Source organism: Dufourea novaeangliae, unplaced genomic scaffold (genome assembly GCF_001272555.1).
Source record: "Dufourea novaeangliae isolate 0120121106 unplaced genomic scaffold, ASM127255v1 scaffold193, whole genome shotgun sequence".
Classification (NCBI taxonomy): domain Eukaryota; kingdom Metazoa; phylum Arthropoda; class Insecta; order Hymenoptera; family Halictidae; genus Dufourea; species Dufourea novaeangliae.
The window spans coordinates 193,207-213,635 of record NW_015374074.1 but is presented as its reverse complement, the minus strand read 5'-3'; the positions used below and the strand labels follow the sequence as shown (position 1 = coordinate 213,635).

General features: G+C 34.7%; 1 protein-coding gene and 1 long non-coding RNA gene across 2 annotated transcripts; both read right to left on the bottom strand.

Moving 5' to 3' along the window:
- Positions 1-250: 250 nt before the first annotated feature.
- LOC107190479 (probable cytochrome P450 6a13) lies at positions 251-7,227 on the bottom strand. The gene is made up of 5 exons (XM_015579288.1): positions 6,892-7,227; positions 5,592-6,117; positions 3,658-3,879; positions 1,387-1,638; positions 251-686 (listed from the first exon to the last, which is right to left on the bottom strand). Exons 1-5 carry the CDS (start codon positions 7,225-7,227, stop codon positions 517-519), a joined length of 1,506 nt encoding a protein of 501 aa, XP_015434774.1. The 3' UTR covers positions 251-516.
- A 481-nt stretch (positions 7,228-7,708) lies between these two features.
- LOC107190481 lies at positions 7,709-18,348 on the bottom strand. The gene is made up of 3 exons (XR_001516258.1): positions 18,258-18,348; positions 7,864-7,897; positions 7,709-7,785 (listed from the first exon to the last, which is right to left on the bottom strand). It is a non-coding gene; the product is annotated as an uncharacterized LOC107190481 (long non-coding RNA).
- Positions 18,349-20,429: the final 2,081 nt, after the last annotated feature.

The following is a 20,429-nucleotide window of genomic DNA, read 5'->3' as shown; positions in this document are numbered from 1 at the left end:
TTCTTTCTCTGTGTTTCGACTTTACCTTCCTGCTTAGAGCGTCCTGAAGGTCGAGTGCCCGTGCACACTTGGCGACCAGCTTGTATAGCCCTTGCTGTACGCTGATTTCTCCTTTTTACCATCTCGGCACTTTCGTCAAGTTTCCCGGCATTTTCGGGTTCCTCCCCTACGTCGTCTGTCTTTCTCCTTACTCCATCTATCCTTTTTCTTTTTGTCCTTCTTAAGCTAGCGCGTAACGACGGAGGGGGTCAGTCTGGCTGTACCAAGGTACTGAATAGAACTTCGTCGCGCGCGCAAGAATCTTGTATAGATAGACAAATAAATTGAGTGACAATTAAGCCCGTTTATTACTGCTGTACTCCCGTAACACCACAGATATTATATAAAAGTTTAGGAACCACCCTACATCTAATCCAAACTTTATTACAAATTTTTATCGAATTCTAGGTTGTATTGACTTATTCGCATCAAGCCTCTCTATATTAATATGTCTATGAAAATGTATTAAACTCCATATTAATTTTCTACTTTTGTTATCTTCAAGTATATTCCTTCTTTTGGCGCCAGTAAGAAAGCAGTTGGATTGAATTGATATGGTATCATAGTTTTTTCGCATACATCGACTTTGTGATTGCGAAGTATTTTGATCAATCCAAGCTTCGTTTGATAAACTGCAAATCGCGCACCTGAAAATCAAATGGTTCACAATTGTATGGAACGTATTAGAATCATAGAATGATATTAATAAACAGTTACGTAATATGTTATATTTTTTATAATTTTGCTTAATGAACTCTCTAATTATCAAATTGATTAATTCTCAAAGTTTATAAAAAATACACATGAACTGGTCCAACAATAAAATATTTGTTATTATTTTAAAGAGATGTATAAATGATAAGATTTGGGCTACAAACAAGTACAAGAAGTAAGAATCTTTTTAGTATATTAAAATACAACAAAAATGTTATAAAATTCTAATTAAATTACCTAAAGAAGAAAATGTAATGTAGTAAATACTCAAATACGTGAAATACTATAATTTTTTACTATAATTTTTTTATATTATAATAAAGAATATGGTAAATTTAGAAAAAGACCGTGTTGAGTATAATAATTGACACATCTCTGTAATATTCTATAGCGCATTTAACCGTTAACTACAGACCACTTGCCTTGGAAACGAGTCTGATTTTTCATTTTACTATTGGAAACTACTGAAGATTTTTTAAAACTTTGGCGTTTGAGTTTTTTTCAATCGACAATAACCGGCACACTATTTCCAAAACGTTAACGAAAAATATCATTCAATTGGTTATGAAAAGTGTTACAAAGTAATTGTTGTTGGATTACTCGTAAGGGATAATAATTTTTACTGTTGCATACCAATACAATTTCGTGGTCCATCGCCGAAAGGTAAATAATGCATTGGATGTCGGGCCATAACAGCATCATCGCTAAACCTTTCGGGTATGAAAGCGTCGGGATTTGGATAGATCCGAGAATCATGATGGATTGCATATGTTGGTATCCACAACATTGTTCCTTTCGGTATTGTAACATTTGTACCCTCGAATGCGTAATCGCACATTGATTTTCTTATCAAGAATGGTCCTGGCGGGTATTTCCTTAATGTTTCTATGCATATAAATATATAGAGTATTAATAAAATTGTGGGACACTTCCACAGGGTGGATTTTACATGCCCAATTAAAGAGAAAGTCGAGAATGACTATAATTGTTATTATAGTCAATTACAACAAATAATTGTTGCAAATACTGGTAAAATGCAGTGATTCCTCGATGAATGCGACACAAGCAACGGCGTTATTCCCACCATTGGAGGAGTCCTTCTGTGGAACCAATCAAAACGGAATAAACAGAAGCAAAGCAGAGGCTCAGCTTCGAGAACAAAACAAATTTATAAGGGACTGAAAACCTTTCCGCCTTGCCACGAATGCTCCGAAGTGGACCCGAGTACGTCGCACTCATCGAGACATTACTGTTCGCGTAAAATTCGTTTATCGCCACAGGTTATTCTACTTGACCAGCGAGTTCTTTAATTGTTTCGTGAGTTAATTTCATTCATTTCACTTTATTGCATTAATGAGTTTCACTAGATCATCAATCGAGCCAGTGTATCAACTGGCAATCGGTTGTGCGAGTAGTATTACCCATCGGACCAGACGTATTTCATGCGTATTTTGTCCGTATTTTCAATAATGAATGAGGGTACGTTAATGCTGGAGCTGCGATAAACAATCAGACCGGTGATAAGAGAAAAGCGTAAAAATACAATCTATTGTTATATAATGGAAGTGTTTACATTGGACTACGCTTACTAGGGATGATGAACGATAAAAGCAACGAAAAACAAATGTGTATTATTTTTTCATCGATGTTATCGTCGTTCTCCTTGTTCGTACTTAATCAAATTGACAATGGATATTGAAAAATTAATAAGCGATACAATATAATCAAAGATCTCTATTTTCATTCGCATATATTCAACAAAGTTTTTAGGATATTTCCTCAGGTCATTCTATAAATGGTAAAACGTTCCATGTTCATATCTTTTAGTATTAATGGGATGCACACAATATTTACGTTTACTGTGTAGACTTTCTTCAATGTACACCTTTGCTGAACTTGAAGATAATAATAATTCTTTCTCAGAATCATTCATGGGTAAATGGTTCATCTTTGCGAAACCTTAAACGCCTGAAATTGTACTACAGACTCCTTTCGATTATCGTTCCGAACTTGGGTCCCGCGTCGGGACAATAATCTTATGGGGAGAAATGCTTCAGACCCTCGTAAATTCGTCTTTTTCCCGAAGCCCGAATCAGTCTCAGCAACAAAAGCGGAGGGGCAACAAAGTATGCGCTTGACAGGTGCCATGCACCCCCCTCCCTAATGGTGGGGATAACGTCTGGACAATAATCGTGTAGAACAAGCGAGACGATACTTGAGAGGAGTCGGTATTATCACAGCTCCACTATAAACAAATCAAAGAAAGATATTTTTGAGCAGCTTTTGTCGCCGCTTCGATCTACATTAACATAGCTTCTATCGCAGCTCCAACATAAACGTATCCGAAGATACCAAATGTACTCGGAAACGAAGCCTCGGACGCAATTTCGTCATTTTTGAGTTTCGACTTAGTTTGCCATGTAGAATCCACACTGTGAATGTGTCCCACTTTATTAACAACACTCTGCACTGTTTAGGCAACTTATTATTTGCAGTCCGAATAGCATAGTAAGAGGAAACTAATTATTGTTTTCAAAGTGTACGAAACTTAAACAAATATTTTTATTAACTCTTGACTGGTGAGGTGGAAGTCTTATTATTTACTACATACATCTTATTAGTTAATACGCAACTAGTTGTTTTGCTTCTAAATGTAAGAAAACATTGAAATAAACAAGATTCTCTTTAAGTAACTATTGAATAAAAATAAAATATTCTAAAAATATTCGGGGTTCCTCAGATCTCACCTCACCAGTTAAGTAATATGAAATATGAAAATAATTGTTAACAAAATATTTGTTGCTTGAAATAACGAACTGCCTGCAAGAAGGTACTATAGCTATTAGGGTGACAAAAAAATACTTCAGTTTTACTTGATTGCCTGCTTAAAGATTTTATACTCACCTCGAAATACTAGATCTAAGTATGCCATCTCTTTAATGTCTTCATATTTTAAATCACTCTTGTTTTTTTCATAATGTTCTCGGATTTCTTGTCGAAGTTTATGTTGTATTTCGGGATTCCGAGCTAGTTCGTACAAAGCGTTACTGATCGTCGTCGAAGATGTCTCAAAGCCGGCCACGAAAAAAACAAAAGCTTGAGCGGTCAGTAGAGTGTCTGTGAGTTCTGTAAAACATTATAATTTAAATGTATCAAATGTCTATTACATTTGTTATAACTGCTTTCAAAATCATTCAGTCTGCTTGCTACTGTAATGAAGCACTGTGAAAAATGTGATGTAAAATTATAATGATGATTCTAAATCACAATATTTATTTACGTAAAAAATGGTATGAATGAAATTGGCATGCATGAATTAACATTGACTAATTGGAAAGTATCAATTATATCAACGATGAAATGCAATAGTTTCTCACAAGGAACCATTCCACATGAAATACAAGTAAATTGTGAATGCAAGAATTGTTTTATAATGCAAAATACAAAAATTTCAATATATAAAAATTTATAATTTTGGTACATAGAATACCGCATACAAATTTATAATTTATTAACATTTCAGTTTTTTATCGAGCTTTACGAATTTTGCAGGTATAACTCACGGTTATGTTGATTTATTTCAATAGAACTTATTTAACACTAGGTTTACGGGACGCGTCATTTTGACGCATTTCGAATGCTTTCTAACCTCGAAATTCTCTATGTGGTATACCTATCTCTATAGCTATGCATTAATTTCAGAGATCATAAATTGTGTATTATATAAAATAAGTTGTCTTTTAAAGAAAATCTGCGGGTTCGTTGGTGCGTGCCGTGGAGATACCTACACGATAAGTGCCCGTAAACCTAGTGTTAAATATATGTATAATGGTGTGACATTTTTATTTATAATAGCATGAAATTTGTAGTAATCAAAGTGGCAGTAGTTAAAGTCTGTTCCGCACAGACGTCTTTCAATGAGACATCGGCAATTTCCATAGAAACGATTTTATCGAATACGATTCTTTAACTATTGCTGTTTTCATTTGTATATATTTAACAGTATTATGAAGAAAAGTACTCTATTATTATACGCGCCGAATTTGCCTTAATATTCTCCGTAATATTGTAAAAGGAATCACATGCATACGTTTTAAAAAAAGACTGAATGATAGCTTGATTTTTCTATAAAAAAAATCCGTATTTTCGAAATATATATTACTATCGATTTTTTTTGTTACATTATCGTAAATGAGTAAATAATTGTGCGAACCGTTAGAGTGAATACCCTTTACGCACTACTGTTGACAAGTATTCACTTTTCCATCGAAGCAAGGTTTACTCATATCCATTTTACACTTTGGGAATTTTCAACAAATGGCCATGAATCTTGTTTGCTTTATAACCCTTATTGTGGAGTGAATTTTAAAAGTACTTTTAAAAAGTATGGCACATTGTTTTATGATGTAGATGGGCAAATACTGATGAGCAGGAACGTTTGTAGATTTAACCATCTATAGCCCAAATTTTTTCGTAACTATATAAAAATATATTTAATGTAGAACTAACACATATGAACCTTTAAACACAAATTACCAATGAATTTACAATATTCGAAGATTTTATTATTACTCCGACATCTCAAGCTAGAATTGATAATCGTTACAAAGAATCTAACAACACAACGTGAAAATAATGTGTACGCCACATAGTGCCAAAAAATTAAATTGGACCAACAAAATATGGGTAAATGGATATGTGACTTCAAACTGACACGAGGCTATAGAGGGTTAAAAAGTTAAACTTAAAATTATTCTTTCATAAAAGTATAAATATTAAGATTCTAATATTATTCTGGAATCATGGTTACTAAAGCTTTAAGAATTAATTACACTTACTTATATTCTCCAATTTATCTGGATGTTTCTTGAGCTCGAGTAGCATATTAACGAAGTCCGGCCTAACGACATTATTTTTGATTCTGTAATCCAGTGTGTCTGCGATGACTTTAGTGAAAAACGTTGTAACTTCTGTATGCGGTAGTATATAACCTAACAATTTATACAACCATGGCATCGACTGTCTAATGCGGAATCTCAACAGTTGAGAAAAAGTACCCGCGAATACTGTTCTGCCTATTCGACGAAATTCACTGTCCGTGTCGGACAACGAGTTCGTGTCAATTCCAAACGCACAGCTAGCGATCACATCCGTTCCATACTTCGCTGCTAATTCGCGGCAGTCCACGGGCTCTCCAACCGCTACTACTTTTTCCAAATAATGTTCCAAATGTTCGGAACACTCCTGTATGAGAGGAAACATTTCCTTGAGCTTGCCGGATGTGAACACCGGTGACAGCATCGTTCTCAGCGGTCGCCATCTTGCTGCCTCCAAACTGAACAAGTGCGGAGACAATGGTTCCGTCTGCGGTTCGTTTATAAATTAAGGTTTATTAATATGGAACGAACACTCCAATGTTGTAATTTGCAAATCTTTACTAAACGAATATTCCGTTTGTATGAATTGATGTGGGACATTTTGATAGAAAGCCAATACTATAGGAGACTTGTAACATTTTCATTAATTACGAACTTGTTTTTAATTTGTGGAAAGTTTTTGAATGATTGAAAAATGCTAATTTAGAATAGAAATTAATTTTTGTGATGTTTTTTTAGATGAATAATAATTTAATTCTTGCGTCGTCTGTTTGTTTCTTATTATTTTATATTATTTTTCGTGAAGATGTTAACGTTTAATAGTAAATAGAATATATAGTTAATTAACATAGAACTATAAGCATTATTATTAAAACCATGATCTAACAAATTAATAGTATTGCACATTCCAATTAGTATTTAAAATCCAGTTTTATTTTTCGTAATGTAGTGAAAAAATTTTATGCACATTTCACAAGATAAACATTTACAGATGTTTATATTTTTGTAATTACAGTGGGAGATCAAGTTATAATTATTAGAGCTACAGTATGAAAAATATATTTTTTGTGTTTGTCTAGAAATAATATCCCAATATCAAGGTTTTTACACGGGATAATTTTTAACTAACAATTGTCCACTACAGATGCACAAAAAAATTGAAAAACTCCTCTACCTATGCAGGTGGTTCTAGTAATTTGATTACCCACCATATTGTTCATTTCATACAATTTTTCCGAAGTATGTATATATACGACTGTACCTTTTCATACACAGGCAGTCCTCGATCTGCGAATTTCGAAAAGTCACTTATCAAAACTGCTTTTATGAGATCGGGATCTTGAAGAATAAGGAGAGGCGTTCTTCTTGTAAAAATGCCGACCATTGGCTCATTTTCATACTCTTGGTACAGTGCATGCAAATAATCGCTGATGGACCTCCTCGCGAACATAATATCTTTTATGTTACCGAACAGTGGAATAGGTTTTGGTCCAGGAACATTACGGATTTTCCAAAAATCGAAGTTCGCAACGAAGTAGTAATACAGTGCCAAAAACACTGCAACGACTCCACAAAGTATTTCTAGATAATTTGTCATTTTTCTGCAATGCTCATGATCTTGTCTTTTGCAGAACATGTATTCCGGATGCAATTTGTAACATGCTTTTTATATAATATAAAATAGCATCATACATGTTTGAAGGTAACTGATAAATGTATTTTAAATTCAAATAAATTTTATTTTTAAATGATTTTATATTTATGATAAATAGAGTTTAAATTGGCGATGAACTACCTAAACGTTGAATAGGGGAAATCAAAGAAAATAAGCAATAGAATTCACTATCGGTGACAAAAATTCTAGGTACTGTGGTCGAACAAATGTTGTACATACTTACAGTAATTTTCTGACAGCCCTCTTAAGTGGCCTTGTCAGTAATACATTTTGCATGTTTCGTCGGTGGAAACAATATAGACAGTGCAGTTTACAGGAAGCAGAATACTATGAAAAAATCAAGGAACACGTAGGGTATCTAATATCGCCTACCCAAATTCAAATCCTTCTCAATTAAAAGGTAATTGATATTTTTATATCTAATTAGTTTCAGATAAAAAAAGAAACTATATGTGTGCCATTTATAATAGTAGGTTAGAACTGTGAAAATTTGAAGATTTTCAATCGCAGCTGGAAAATAACAAGACTCAGGATCGTGCAAAAGTATACATTTCTTACCTCAAAAATATTGATCCATTCATGTATTTATGACCTGGAAAATTTATATAAATATAAATATAACTCGTAATATATAATCTGTGTATTTATTATTTTGGACCACATGAATATTTCAAAGGCTTTTGGTGTCAAACTTTTTGAAATGGGATTTAGTTAGAAAAAATGTTTTCATTATAAAAACAAAGAAATACTACTTCAGAATATTTATATTATTACATATTATTTTTGAAACGTTCACGTTTATACACTGGTCAAACAAAGTTCGGCTTTTCAATTTTCATGTTCCTATTTGTAGCAAATACTTAAGGGTCATTGCACGCGAAATCGGACGCTTATTGGAGTAACATTTCAGATTTTCTTGAAAAGTGGATACGTTGTAGTCTTCAGTGATATATAAACGTATCTCGGAGATTTTTTAAAAACGTTAGAACTTGTTGATTTACAGCTAGAAAACTGATCAAAATGAGCTTTATGGGTGCTTACAGCGGAGACATAAGAGTACTTAATAAAAATTATTTCAGTAAAAAAATATTTTTTTACCATTTATTTTGCAATAGTTTTAAAGCAATAGAAATTTATAGTAGAGGGCACAATTGTAAAATTTGAACAAAAAATGAGGATATAGTCCTATTTGTTCTTGTTACGGCCAAATTTGACAAAATATGGACACCTTAAAATTGGCCATATGAAAATTAATTGAGGTTAACGCTACGTCGAAGCACACCGGCTCGGCTGGCCGAGCCCAAGTAGGTACTAACAGCAGCCAGACGGCAATACCTGCCATTCTTATTTAGGGGTGTTGCGACTCAACGCAGGTAGGCGATGTTCGCAACGTTCGTCGTGTCTTGGACCGTCGACACGGTCAGCAAACTGTTCTAAACAGGGGTTCCTGGACAGCTGCACATCATGTGAAAAAAAACTCACAGTCCTCAAGACTATTTCTTATTGTGTTTCGGCGCTGACTTCCAGGAATCCCAAAACCAGTACCTACACCAAACCCTATTTCTTCCACCTCGTACTACCACCTCTTCCACCACCAACACCAAACAAAATTTTGCATTTTCCACCAATCACGAGTCAATCCGTTACAGCAAGAGTCTATGCATTCGTTCATTCGCCAGAACACAGTCAACCGTCAACAAGAACACATCAATCAGTCAGGACAGAACCAGTATACAGATACATATACATCACATTAGTAAGTTTTTATTAAGGTCTAAGTAAGTTTCTATTAACTACTATTACGTGTGTTACAAAGTTGTGTCAAGTCATTTAAACCACATATCACCATACACCATCACACCATCTTTCCAACGAGCTACACGGTATTAATTTACCAACGAGCAGTAGCAAATCCCGAGCTTATTACGAGTACGTCGCAACGTAAGTTGTTACAGGAAAACAGTGCTCTAAGAAGTTGTTATAGTTTGGACATTTTCAACTCGCATCGTTGTTTATGTTACACATTCGAATTCCATGGGCTAGTCTCGATAGGTTATTCGAGTTCTTGAAATTCTCGGGAAGTTCGATACTCTCGAGTCGCGAGATACGTTCCGATCCGTCCAAAGCATCGGATTCCCAACATTTTCACACGAAAATCAGGATCGTGAAAAAGTGCACATAATATTGATTAATTAATGTACTTATGAGCTTTAAAAGTTATATTTTTGTACACCTTTCCGAAATAAGTATACAGAGTATTAATAAATATGTGAGACACTTTTACAGGGTGAATTCTACATGTAAAACTAAGACGAAAATCAAGAATGACGAAATTGCGTTCGAAGTTTCGTTTCTGGGATATTAATTATTGAAAATACAGGCGAAATATGCGTAAAATAAGTCTGACCTGGCAGGTTATTCTATTTGAGTGGCGTGCTCTTCACTTGTTTCACGTGTGGTGTACAGTAATATCTCGATGAGTGCGACGAACTCTAGTCCGCTTCGAAACATTCGTGGCATGGTGGAAAAGTTTTCAGCCTCTCATAAATTTATTTCTTGCACGAAGCCGAGCCTCTGCTTAACTTCTGTTTACTCTGTTTTGATTGATTCCAGAGGGGGACCTCCGAGTGGTGGAAATAACGCCGTCGTTCCTGTTGCATTCATCGAGGAATCACTGTAATTCATTTGATTGTATTTCATTCTAAGTTTAGCTTGTCCATCGATCGATACCGTGTATTACCTGGGAATCGACTGTTATAAGTAGTATAATCCATTCCGTCAGACGTATTTCACGCGTATTCTGCCCGTATTTTCAACAATTAATAACTAGGAAACGAAACCTCGAACGCAATTTCATCATTCTTGTATTTTGTCTTAGCTTGGCGAGTAGAATCCACATTGTGAAAGTGTCCCACATTTTGATTAATTCTCACTAACAAGGAGTGTATTTTAGGTGTCCGCCTCCGATTGCTTTGGTTTTCGGATATGTTTTAGAGGACCGAAAAATAAGAGATACGTATTTTTTTATAGCGGCCCGTTTTCATATTTAGGGGGTGAAACCACCCCTCAAAGTTTCGACCCGGAAGTACTATCTCGAAAACCAGAGGAGATACATGAAAACTTTCAATTGGTGGCTTTCATGGTTTTTTATGTACAATAAACTGGTGTTAACAAATTGTCAAAAATACAATTTGTTTATAACAAAAAAATTTGTTATAACTTTATTTTACAACTTATTGAAATTTGCGTAATGACATAAAATGACGAGCACTTAATTCCAAATCCATTGGTATATTTATTTTTGAAATTGCCTCCTTAGTCTCGCAGTTTTTTATTATTTATATCCTGTGCGCACGCCCGCTCTTTAAGCTTCCGATTGCCTCGGTTTTCGGAGAATACATATATTATCGAAGACTTTACGGTTCATATTTGTCACAAAAGTGATATTCATGAAAAAAATGTTTTAAACAAAATGCTTTTTTACACCAAGAACATCTAACTATCGGTGTTTCATCACAGAGTGCAGATTTCATTTCTATATTCTCTTCGAAAGCAAATTCTACAGGATTCACAAAATCTCCTAATTTGGTTTTTGCGTATCCACTTTTATACCAAGAATACTGGAATAGGACTAAGGAGGCAATTTCAAAAATAAATATACCAATGGATTTGGAATTAAGTGCTCGTCATTTTATGTCATTACGCAAATTTCAATAAGTTGTAAAATAAAGTTATAACAAATTTTTTTGTTATAAACAAATTGTATTTTTGACAATTTGTTAACACCAGTTTATTGTACATAAAAAACCATGAAAGCCACCAATTGAAAGTTTTCATGTATCTCCTCTGGTTTTCGAGATAGTACTTCCGGGTCGAAACTTTGAAGGGTGGTTTCACCCCCTAAATATGAAAACGGGCCGCTATAAAAAAATACGTATCTCTTATTTTTCGGTCCTCTAAAACATATCCGAAAACCAAAGCAATCGGAGGCGGACACCTAAAATACACTTGTTAAGACGTTTCAACAGAGTATGATGTGGTTTGGTTGAATACCAATTGGAATCTCAGTTTTTACTGAAGTGTGAAAAATATCGTGTCGAAGTAAGTGAATTTCTGCATGTAGAAGAGATGGAAATTTTGGGTGGAAAATTAGGTGTAGCTTATGTATGATTGGTTATGCATTCTGTTGTTAGGAATTTTTTAGAGAGTAAGGAAGTGAGTTGAGGGTGGTGGTAGATGGGAAAGTGGAAACAGGAAGGGTGATGGAGAAGGATGACCTGAGGGTTTATGTGTACCGAGGTACCGGGTGTTTTGTGGTGAAAGTTTGTTTGGTGGAATTTTTCATGCAGATGTGCAATTGTCGTTTACGGTATAAGTTGGGGGTTCTGTCTTAGAGTACCTACAGATAATTAAAAGCTCTGAGACATTGAAGGATTTAAATTGTTGCATGGTTGGTTGATGGAACCGCACAGCAAATATATCCTAAATATCATTGATAAGGTAATATCAACAGACAAAATTAATACCTATTTAAACAGCGCCCAGTATGTTAAAAAATACATTGACTGTTATACATACGCATTATACACGAGGGACGTAGCAAATCTTCTATGTACAGTGGCGAACAAAAGTATTGGCACAGGAGGTATTTCTATACATAATGTTAAATAAATATGAAAAGAACGCAATTTCTTGTTTAATCCTTTTTTCAAATATAAGTCTGGAGTCCGAAGTTCAAATATATTACAAGTCATAAAAGTTAAATAGACCTATAACAAAGAAAAAAAATAAGAACCATATCATGGCTCGTTTGCAGCGGAACAAAAGTATTGGCACACATAAAAATTTCATGTTTCTAGGGAAATTTGAAATAAATATTTCGAATGTTGTACGACTGTCATGCCCGCGAATGTTCCACGATTCAGTTTGATGTTCATTTATCATAAATTGTTGCCAGTATTGTTGTAAAAACAAAAACGCACAAAAATGGGTCGCAAATCGCAGGAGACAACAATTTCTGAAAGGAAAATAATATTGAATTTATCAAAAGAAGGAAAGTCTTACTCAGCTATTGCAAAAATAGTAAATAGAAGTCGTTTTACGATAAGAAGTGTCGTTAAACGATTTTCTAACACGGAAAATTTAAGAAATTCTGATAGAAGTGGCCGGCCACAAAAATTGACCGTTAGAGAGAAGAGAAAAATTATTAACACAATAAAGAAAAATCCTACTACTACCTCTTCAGAAGTAGCAGCACAATTAGAAAATGAAAATAATGTAAAAGTTCATCCGATAACTATCCGTAGAACTCTTAGAGCTGCCGGATATAATTCAAGAATCGCAAGAAAGAAACCGCTCATTAGTAAGACGAACAGAATAAAAAGATTAGAATTTTCAAAAATGTATGTAAATAAAGATTTAAACTTTTGGGACAAAATTTTATTTTTGGATGAAAGCAAATTTAATATTTATCAATCGGATGGGCAAGTTAAAGTATGGCGGCAATGTAACGCAGAATTAAATGAAAGGAACACCAGTAAAACGGTCAAACATGGGGGTGGCGGTGTGCTAGTATGTGGATGCATGAGCTCTTCTGGCCTAGGAGAGCTTGTGTTTATTGATACTATAATGGATAAATATGTTTATTTAAACATTTTAAAACAGAATCTTAAGAAAAGCGTGAATAAAGTATATCTCGGAAACGACTATTACTTCCAACAAAATCATGACCCTAAGCACACCGCCTATATTGTTCGACAATGGATAGTTTTCAGCACACCTCATAAGTTACCCACTCCACCACAGTCACTGGATTTAACTCCTATCGAGCATATTTGGAACGAATTAGCTCGAAGTTTAAAAAAACCCCATATTGTGAATAAACAACAGTTAAAACAAGCAATTTTAGAAGAATGGCATAAAATAGGGTCAGAGATAACGAAAAAATTAGTGAATTCAATGCCTAATCGATTAAAAGAAGTTATTAGAAGAAAAGGTTTAAATACCAAATATTAGATCTTACAATATAATAAATTATATTAAAAAAACGTAGGTGTGCCAATACTTTTGTTCCGCTGAAAACGAGCCACGATATGGTTTTTATTTTTTTTTCTTTGTTACAGGTCTATTTAACTTTTATGACTTGTAATATATTTGAACTTCGGACTCCAGACTTATATTTGAAAAAAGGATTAAACAAGAAACTGCGTTCTTTTCATATTTATTTAACATTATATATAGAAATATCTCCTGTGCCAATACTTTTGTTCGCCACTGTATGTATTTTAAAGTTAGATCCGAAGAATGTATCAATTGTTTTCTCGCATGGGCTTCTCAACGAAAATGTGGAAAGTCAAAAGGGAACCGGATAAGACGAAGTCGACTTAATAACATTATTGTATTATCAATTCGTTAAACGCCGTTGACGTTCTTAGAGTCCGCTAGCAAAATGACCGTTATTGCTGAGGCAGTCCGTAAAAATCACAAATAAACGGTAGACAGGGTGATTCATAAATACATGTCAATCCTTCAGGGGGTAAATCTACACTCCAAAACAAGTAAAAAATGTCATATGAACTTATGTCCCATATACAGTGGGTCCGAAAAGTATTTGTACACCTTTTAAACAGAACAACTCTTTCAAAATTGAACCAAGTGACTTGAGTTTTTTTTGTGAAGTTAGAAGGATTAGTGTACTAAATGATGCGTTAACAAAATGTTAAAAAAGTTAATGTCGTAAAAAAATAATAAATGTCGTTTTTTACAACTTTTTTGTCTGAGCCTGTAATGAAAATTTAATAAATACATTTCGAAGATTTATGTCAGTTATACATATACATGCTGCGACTTTTATTGAAATCGGTTAATACAAAAACAAGTAACAGGCATCGAAAGATGTAAGAATCTTTAGATATACTGCAGTTGTAGGTCAAAAGTCGCGAAAAACTGCGATTTTCACTATATTTAACCGTTTGTATCTTATAACAATGTTAACCAATTTCGATTAAATTTTCAGCATGCATATAACTAACATAAGTCTAAGCAATATGTTCGTTAAATTTTCATTACAATCTCAGATCAAAAAGTCGCAAAAACCGTCCTTTACTATTTTCTTCGCGATTCCAACCAATTGCAACTTTTTCAACATTTTGTTTACACATCCTTAGTACACTAATCCTTCTAACTTCGCAAAAATAAACACAAGTCACGTCCAATTTTGAAAGAGTTGTTCTGTTTTAAAGGGTGTACGAATACTTTTTAAATCCACTGTACCTTACTTTTCGAGGTATAGATGATTAAAGCGTTATTGATTAATTGAGTTTCGCGTTCGGTCGAAAATACGAGGTATTCTTCGAATAATCTCAAATCCATTTGATGTCCTTTCTTGCAGATCGTGTACATTATTCACTTGCGTGAAATAGTTTTTAAATGACCCCAAAATTAAAAGTTTAATGTGTTGAGATTCAGGCAATGTCAAACAATTTCTTTAATCAACCATAACTCAAAAACTAAGGTATACAGGACGTGTATTCATATGACGTTTTTTAACTTATATTAGTATGTAGATTGACGTTCTGAAATATTGACATGCATTTATAAATCACCCTTATACATACCCACCATGCAGAGATGAGAATTTGGCAAGCATGAAGAATGCGGGTCCGATTGGTTATATCCCATAGGCTCACCTTCTCTAAAGGCTCCCATACACGATGAGACTTGGTAGGCAAAAAAGGAAAGAAAATCGGATGTCTTGTTCAAAATATTAAGTCTCATGAGACCGTTTCTGACAGGGACTTAAACCAGTATGATTTTGATGCCGATATTATGCCATCAAAGCTATACCGAAACCGATATATTACCGAACATCGACATAAATACCGGTATTTTTTCGGTCTCTATAAGGGTAGGGCTTATTATACATATAAGGTTATACAAGGGTGAATGTATAACCGAAAATACCGGTATTTTAAGGTCTGTGAAGTTAGCACCTCAAAATGCAAAATTTTATGAAAAACCAACAGTATTCGTTTGTCCACGATTTGTCCACATTTGTCCAACCAAAATTTTCGTTTGTCCACCCTTAAAAAAAAGTTATAAACAAATTAAGAATATGATATCAATACTCCCACGAACATTTTTCCTTCATTTCTAACTGAGATATGATTGTCCACGACATGTCCTCGTTTGTCCACCCTAAGTTTTCGTTTGTCCACCCAGCAGAATCGAATTATTATTAACAAACAAAGACACAAAAAATAAGATTTAATATTGACGACGAACAACGAAAATTTTTGGTGGACACGTTTGTCGACTTTATAGACATATCGGGGACAAACGATTCCAATGCTTAGTTTAGAGAAAATGCAATAAGAAGTGTTCCGAGCGATCATATCTTATTATTTTTGTTTTTTTTGTTAATAATTCGATTCTGCTGGGTGGACAAACGTGGACATATCGTGGACAAACGATTCCAATGCTTAGTTTAGAGAAAATGCAATAAAAAGTGTGCAGAGCGATCATATCTTATTGTTTATGTTTGTTATTAATAATTCGATTCTGCTGGGTGGACAAACGAAAATTTGTGGTGGACAATCGTAGACATATCGTGGACAAACGATTCCAGTGCTTAGTTTAGAGAAAATGCAATAAGAAATGTTCAGAGCGATCATATCTCATTATTTATGTTTTTTTTTGTTAATAATTCGAGTCTGCTGGGTGGACAAACGAAAATATGTGATGGACAAACGTGGACATATCGTGGACAATCATATCTCAGTTAGAAATGAAGGAACACTGTTCGTGGGAGTATTGATATCGTATTTTTAATTTGTTTATAACTTTTTTTTGAAGGGTGGACGAAAGAAAATTTTCGTTGGACAAATGTGGACAAATCGTGGACAAACCAATACTGTTGATTTTTCATAAGATTTTGCAGTTAGGAGTGCTAACTTCACAGATCTGGTATGTTATGTTTCGGTAGAAGTCCCTGGTCTCTGAGGCCGTCTCTTCGTGTATGGGAGCTTTAACACAATTGCAGAGATAAGGCATGCGTATTTTCATTATTGACTGAAACGGTGATATACACAATCGGGATCATATAATATGTACATAGCACCGCGTGACGAAGATAGTGAACGGGACACATTCGGACGGAGTAGAATAGAGCGATAACGTGACGCTCCAGTAAGCTTCAGAATACCTATAGTGCAGAGCTGGAAAGATGGCTTGCGGGACGGCACAGGGGCAAGAAGGGCACTCGGCTCGCTCTACAGAGTCCGCCTGCCACGCTTCCGCAGGCTGGTGATTAACATTCCGAGATGCTGCGGCATTAGTTTGAAGTTTGTTAAATTGCTGACATTATCGCTCTATCCCACTCGGTCTCGAAGTGTCACGTTCGTTTTCTCCGTCACGCGTTGGCAAATACAGATCACATGATCAGAACAGGAACTTCTACCGAAACGTAAATACTGGTAAATACCGGTATTATACCGGTATTTTCGGTTGAACCTTCGCCCTATATAACCCTGTATAAGCTCTACCCTTATAGAAACCGAAAAAATACCGGTATTTATTTCGGTTTTCGGTAATATATCGGTTTCGGTATAGCTTTGATGGCGTAATATCGGTATCAAAATCATACCTGCTTAAGTCACTCAATCAGACTATGGGTGTACCGTCTCGGCCAGTAATGAATATACATATGTGTGCGCTATCTTTATAATTGCTTTGAAGAAGGTCGGCCTATAAGAAAGAGATTAGGCTATAATCAATCAGACCCGCATTCTTTTCGCGTTCCTTCCGCATGTCATTATCCCAGCTCTACACAACATTTACTTATTTACAATTGAGAATAAGCAATTTTAGAAAACCAATAATACGTTCTGATAAATTCTCTTGGCGCTTAATGTATGAAAGTAAGTAATACCATGAAGTGTCACAAAAAATTTGAATGATAATCTTCCTGCAGACACCGTATGTAAACCAAAACGAAAGGAAGAAAAGAACTAAAACTCTGTACTTAATAATAATGCTTATTTTGAGTTACGACTTTTAAATTTATTTACAAACAGTGTACATACGGCGAATGAAAATTTTCACGGACGCAAAAGGTGCGCACTGTTTGTTTGTAATAGAGATCTCACAATAATGCTTAAACCCTGTTTTATATTGAATATTCAAACTTTTGCATTGAGTCAAGGAAATTTATAAGAAAAAATACTCCCGCACACTATACCATAGTATAGTGAAGACAATCTGTAATATTTTGGAACGTATGAGAAGTGTATCTACATATGTACATATACAAGGTGTTATTAAAAGTAAAGGACACTTCCACAGGGTGGATTCTAATGCACAACTAAGACAAAAATCAAGAATGACGAAATTTCGTACGAGGTTTTGTTTCCGAGATATTAATTGTTGAAAATACAGACGATATACGCGTTAAATACGTCTGACCTGGCGGGTTATTCTACTTGCGAGGCGCGCTTTCCAATTGTTACATGAGTCGGTTTCATTCATTTGATTTTTGCCAGACGTATTTCACACGTATTTTGCCCGTACCTTCATTAATTAATAACTCGGAAACGAAACTTCGAACACAATTTCGTCATTCTTGATTTTCGTCTTAGTTTGGCGTATAGAATCCACCCTGTGAAAGTGTCGTACAGGTTTATTAACACCCTGTATAATGTATTCCGTCTGCTGCAAATTACAAGGTCAATACGATACCGACGTAACATGTGTTGTAAGTATTCTTGCTACTACTAGTCGGACTGATTTATGATTCCACTGAACAAAGTCATTAGAGCAGTGTATACGTTGATACAGAGTACAGTAAACACATAGTGTTACGTTAAATTACTGTAAGCCAATACAAAGAATACGAATCTTTTATTTCCACTACTGTTAATACAGAACACACAATTGAACGAAACATTTTTACGTACCCTTGTACTCTGACGTGAAAGGATGAACGCACTTGTTTACGGTGTTTCCAATACTGGAGTCACGGTATTCATCCGTTCATCAGCACAGATAAAGTGCAGCAAATTGTTGAGTCATAAAGACTTACTAATATGAAACAAAGGATTTATAAAGCGACGCAAATGAGGGGAAATAAGCAATACGAACGTTATCTTCTTAAATGAATGATTGATTTAAGGTTAAGTTGGGTACTTTTTCACTTATTTACACCATTGAGGTCCAACACTGCAGACCGTATGAGAAATAGTTTATCGTCAGAGTTCTCGGCTAGCTGGAGATTTCGATGTAGTGCTTCACCGCTGATCTATAGGTGTCGCTCCTAGTAGTAGTTTTGAGGAGTCATTGATCACTTACGTTTAGAATAGATAGTATATTTGGACCCCAGAGGCAGGGTATGTATATTACATAAGTCACAATTACCAAACTTTAGAGGAGAGCAAATTAAAGGTGTAAAAACCTTGTATGTAACTTTGGAACGATTCGGTAAGAATTAAACGAGAAACACTGTTTGGCTCGGAACAATACATAGACTTAATATCATTTTTACACTATTATATTAAAGAGTATGAAAGAGTGAATAATTTGATACGGGAACCATGGAAAATGTTATTTTTCAAAAAAAGTGAACTTACTTCAATCTGGCTCTGGGATCCAGATATACAACCAATTATTTGCAAATAACAATACTGTTTTGAGCTAACATACTAGTGGGCGTATGAATGAAAATAGATGTTTACGGCTCATGGAAGATCTGTCTGCCGTGACATTTTTTTAAACACAGACGCGACGTAAACGTTTTGAATGTTATTAGATGTGTTTAATGTTATATGCAATTATAAATACATAATAATACATGCATAGGTAATTGTGGAATTTAGCGACTTTTCTCTAAAATAACATCATTTTGTTACTAAAGCGAAAAATTAGGCGAGGGAGGTGGAAAAAGTAATGTAATTCCTGAGACTTTTGTAAAAAAGTGGTGCTACACCTACATCGAGTCTTGCCTATACGTGCATGTCCATGGCAACGTATGTATCAGCGTGGTGCGACAGCTTATCTACTGTTTCCGTAAACAAAAGCACGGGGACCGGTAATCACTCTATACCTATAACGGGTGCACTTAAAGATCAAACTTAACTGATTTCAATAATTTTGATGTTGATGTGAGGTTAAAGCTAAGATAAGTTAAGAGTTAACATTTATAGCTAAGCAGAATAAAATGAACATATACACAAAGTATGACAAACAAGTTTTTAACTTGAAAATCTATATCAAAGTTGATATATTTGAAAAAAATGCAGTTTTTCCGTTATAATGTGTGGTTGAATGTTTTCCTTGATTTGTTATGCATTATTCTTTAGGGTTCTTTAAAAAATGCGATTTTAAAAAATCACTAAAGATTGTGATTTTTCTGGTTTACATGTTTTGATAACACTTTAGATTAAAATCAGTTTGCTATCAAAGAATGTATGCAGACTACATTTTTTTTTTTTAAAGTTTTAGAATTAGTTCCGCCGACCGCCATTGTTCGAGCTACTCGAAAGAGCTCGGATAGCAGATTTATGTTCTCAGGGGAGACCCGAGGCTCTGGCACTCGAAACTCGAAACTCGTAGCCTCGGCGCGTAGAGATTTTATCTGGCCGCCGGCAATAGACCCTCGGGCCCTCGGGATACAATGTAACACACGGAAGGAATCACCCATGAATAAAAATTTAAACTTTTACTCCTTTCAGTGTACTTTCTTCAAAATGTTATGAATAAATGTAGGAGATTCTCTTGGTGAAAATAAGTCCGATCTAACACCATTAGATTTTTTCTTATGGGGATATGTAAAGGACAAAGTTATGATTGAACCGCCGACGACAAAAAAGAATATGAAACAAAGAATACGTGACGCTTGTGCTTCAGTGATTCCCGAAATGTTAACAAATGTTAGAACAACTTTGAAGTTTCGACTAAATAAATGTTTACAAGCCCGTGGTGGACATTTTGAACATTTAATTTAAAAAACATTTTATTTCTTCACGAGTAAGCAAAGGACTCGAGCGCGTATAATTCAATGACGCAATTTCCGAGCGCTTCAAGTAAGTACTTACAAGTCGAAACTTCAAACTGTTATATCTCATCATGGAAAT

What these genes read in the sequence shown, in the direction of transcription:
- LOC107190479 (XM_015579288.1), bottom strand. Translation starts at nt 7,227, where the DNA reads ATGACAAATTATCTAGAAATACTTTGTGGAGTCGTTGCAGTGTTTTTG. An exon ending in AGATAAATTGGAGAATATAA is followed by an intron (nt 3,880 to 5,591) that starts GTAAGTGTAATT and finishes AATGTTTTACAG; the next exon opens with AACTCACAGACACTCTACTG. An exon ending in TGGACCACGAAATTGTATTG is followed by an intron (nt 687 to 1,386) that starts GTATGCAACAGT and finishes TTTGATTTTCAG; the next exon opens with GTGCGCGATTTGCAGTTTAT.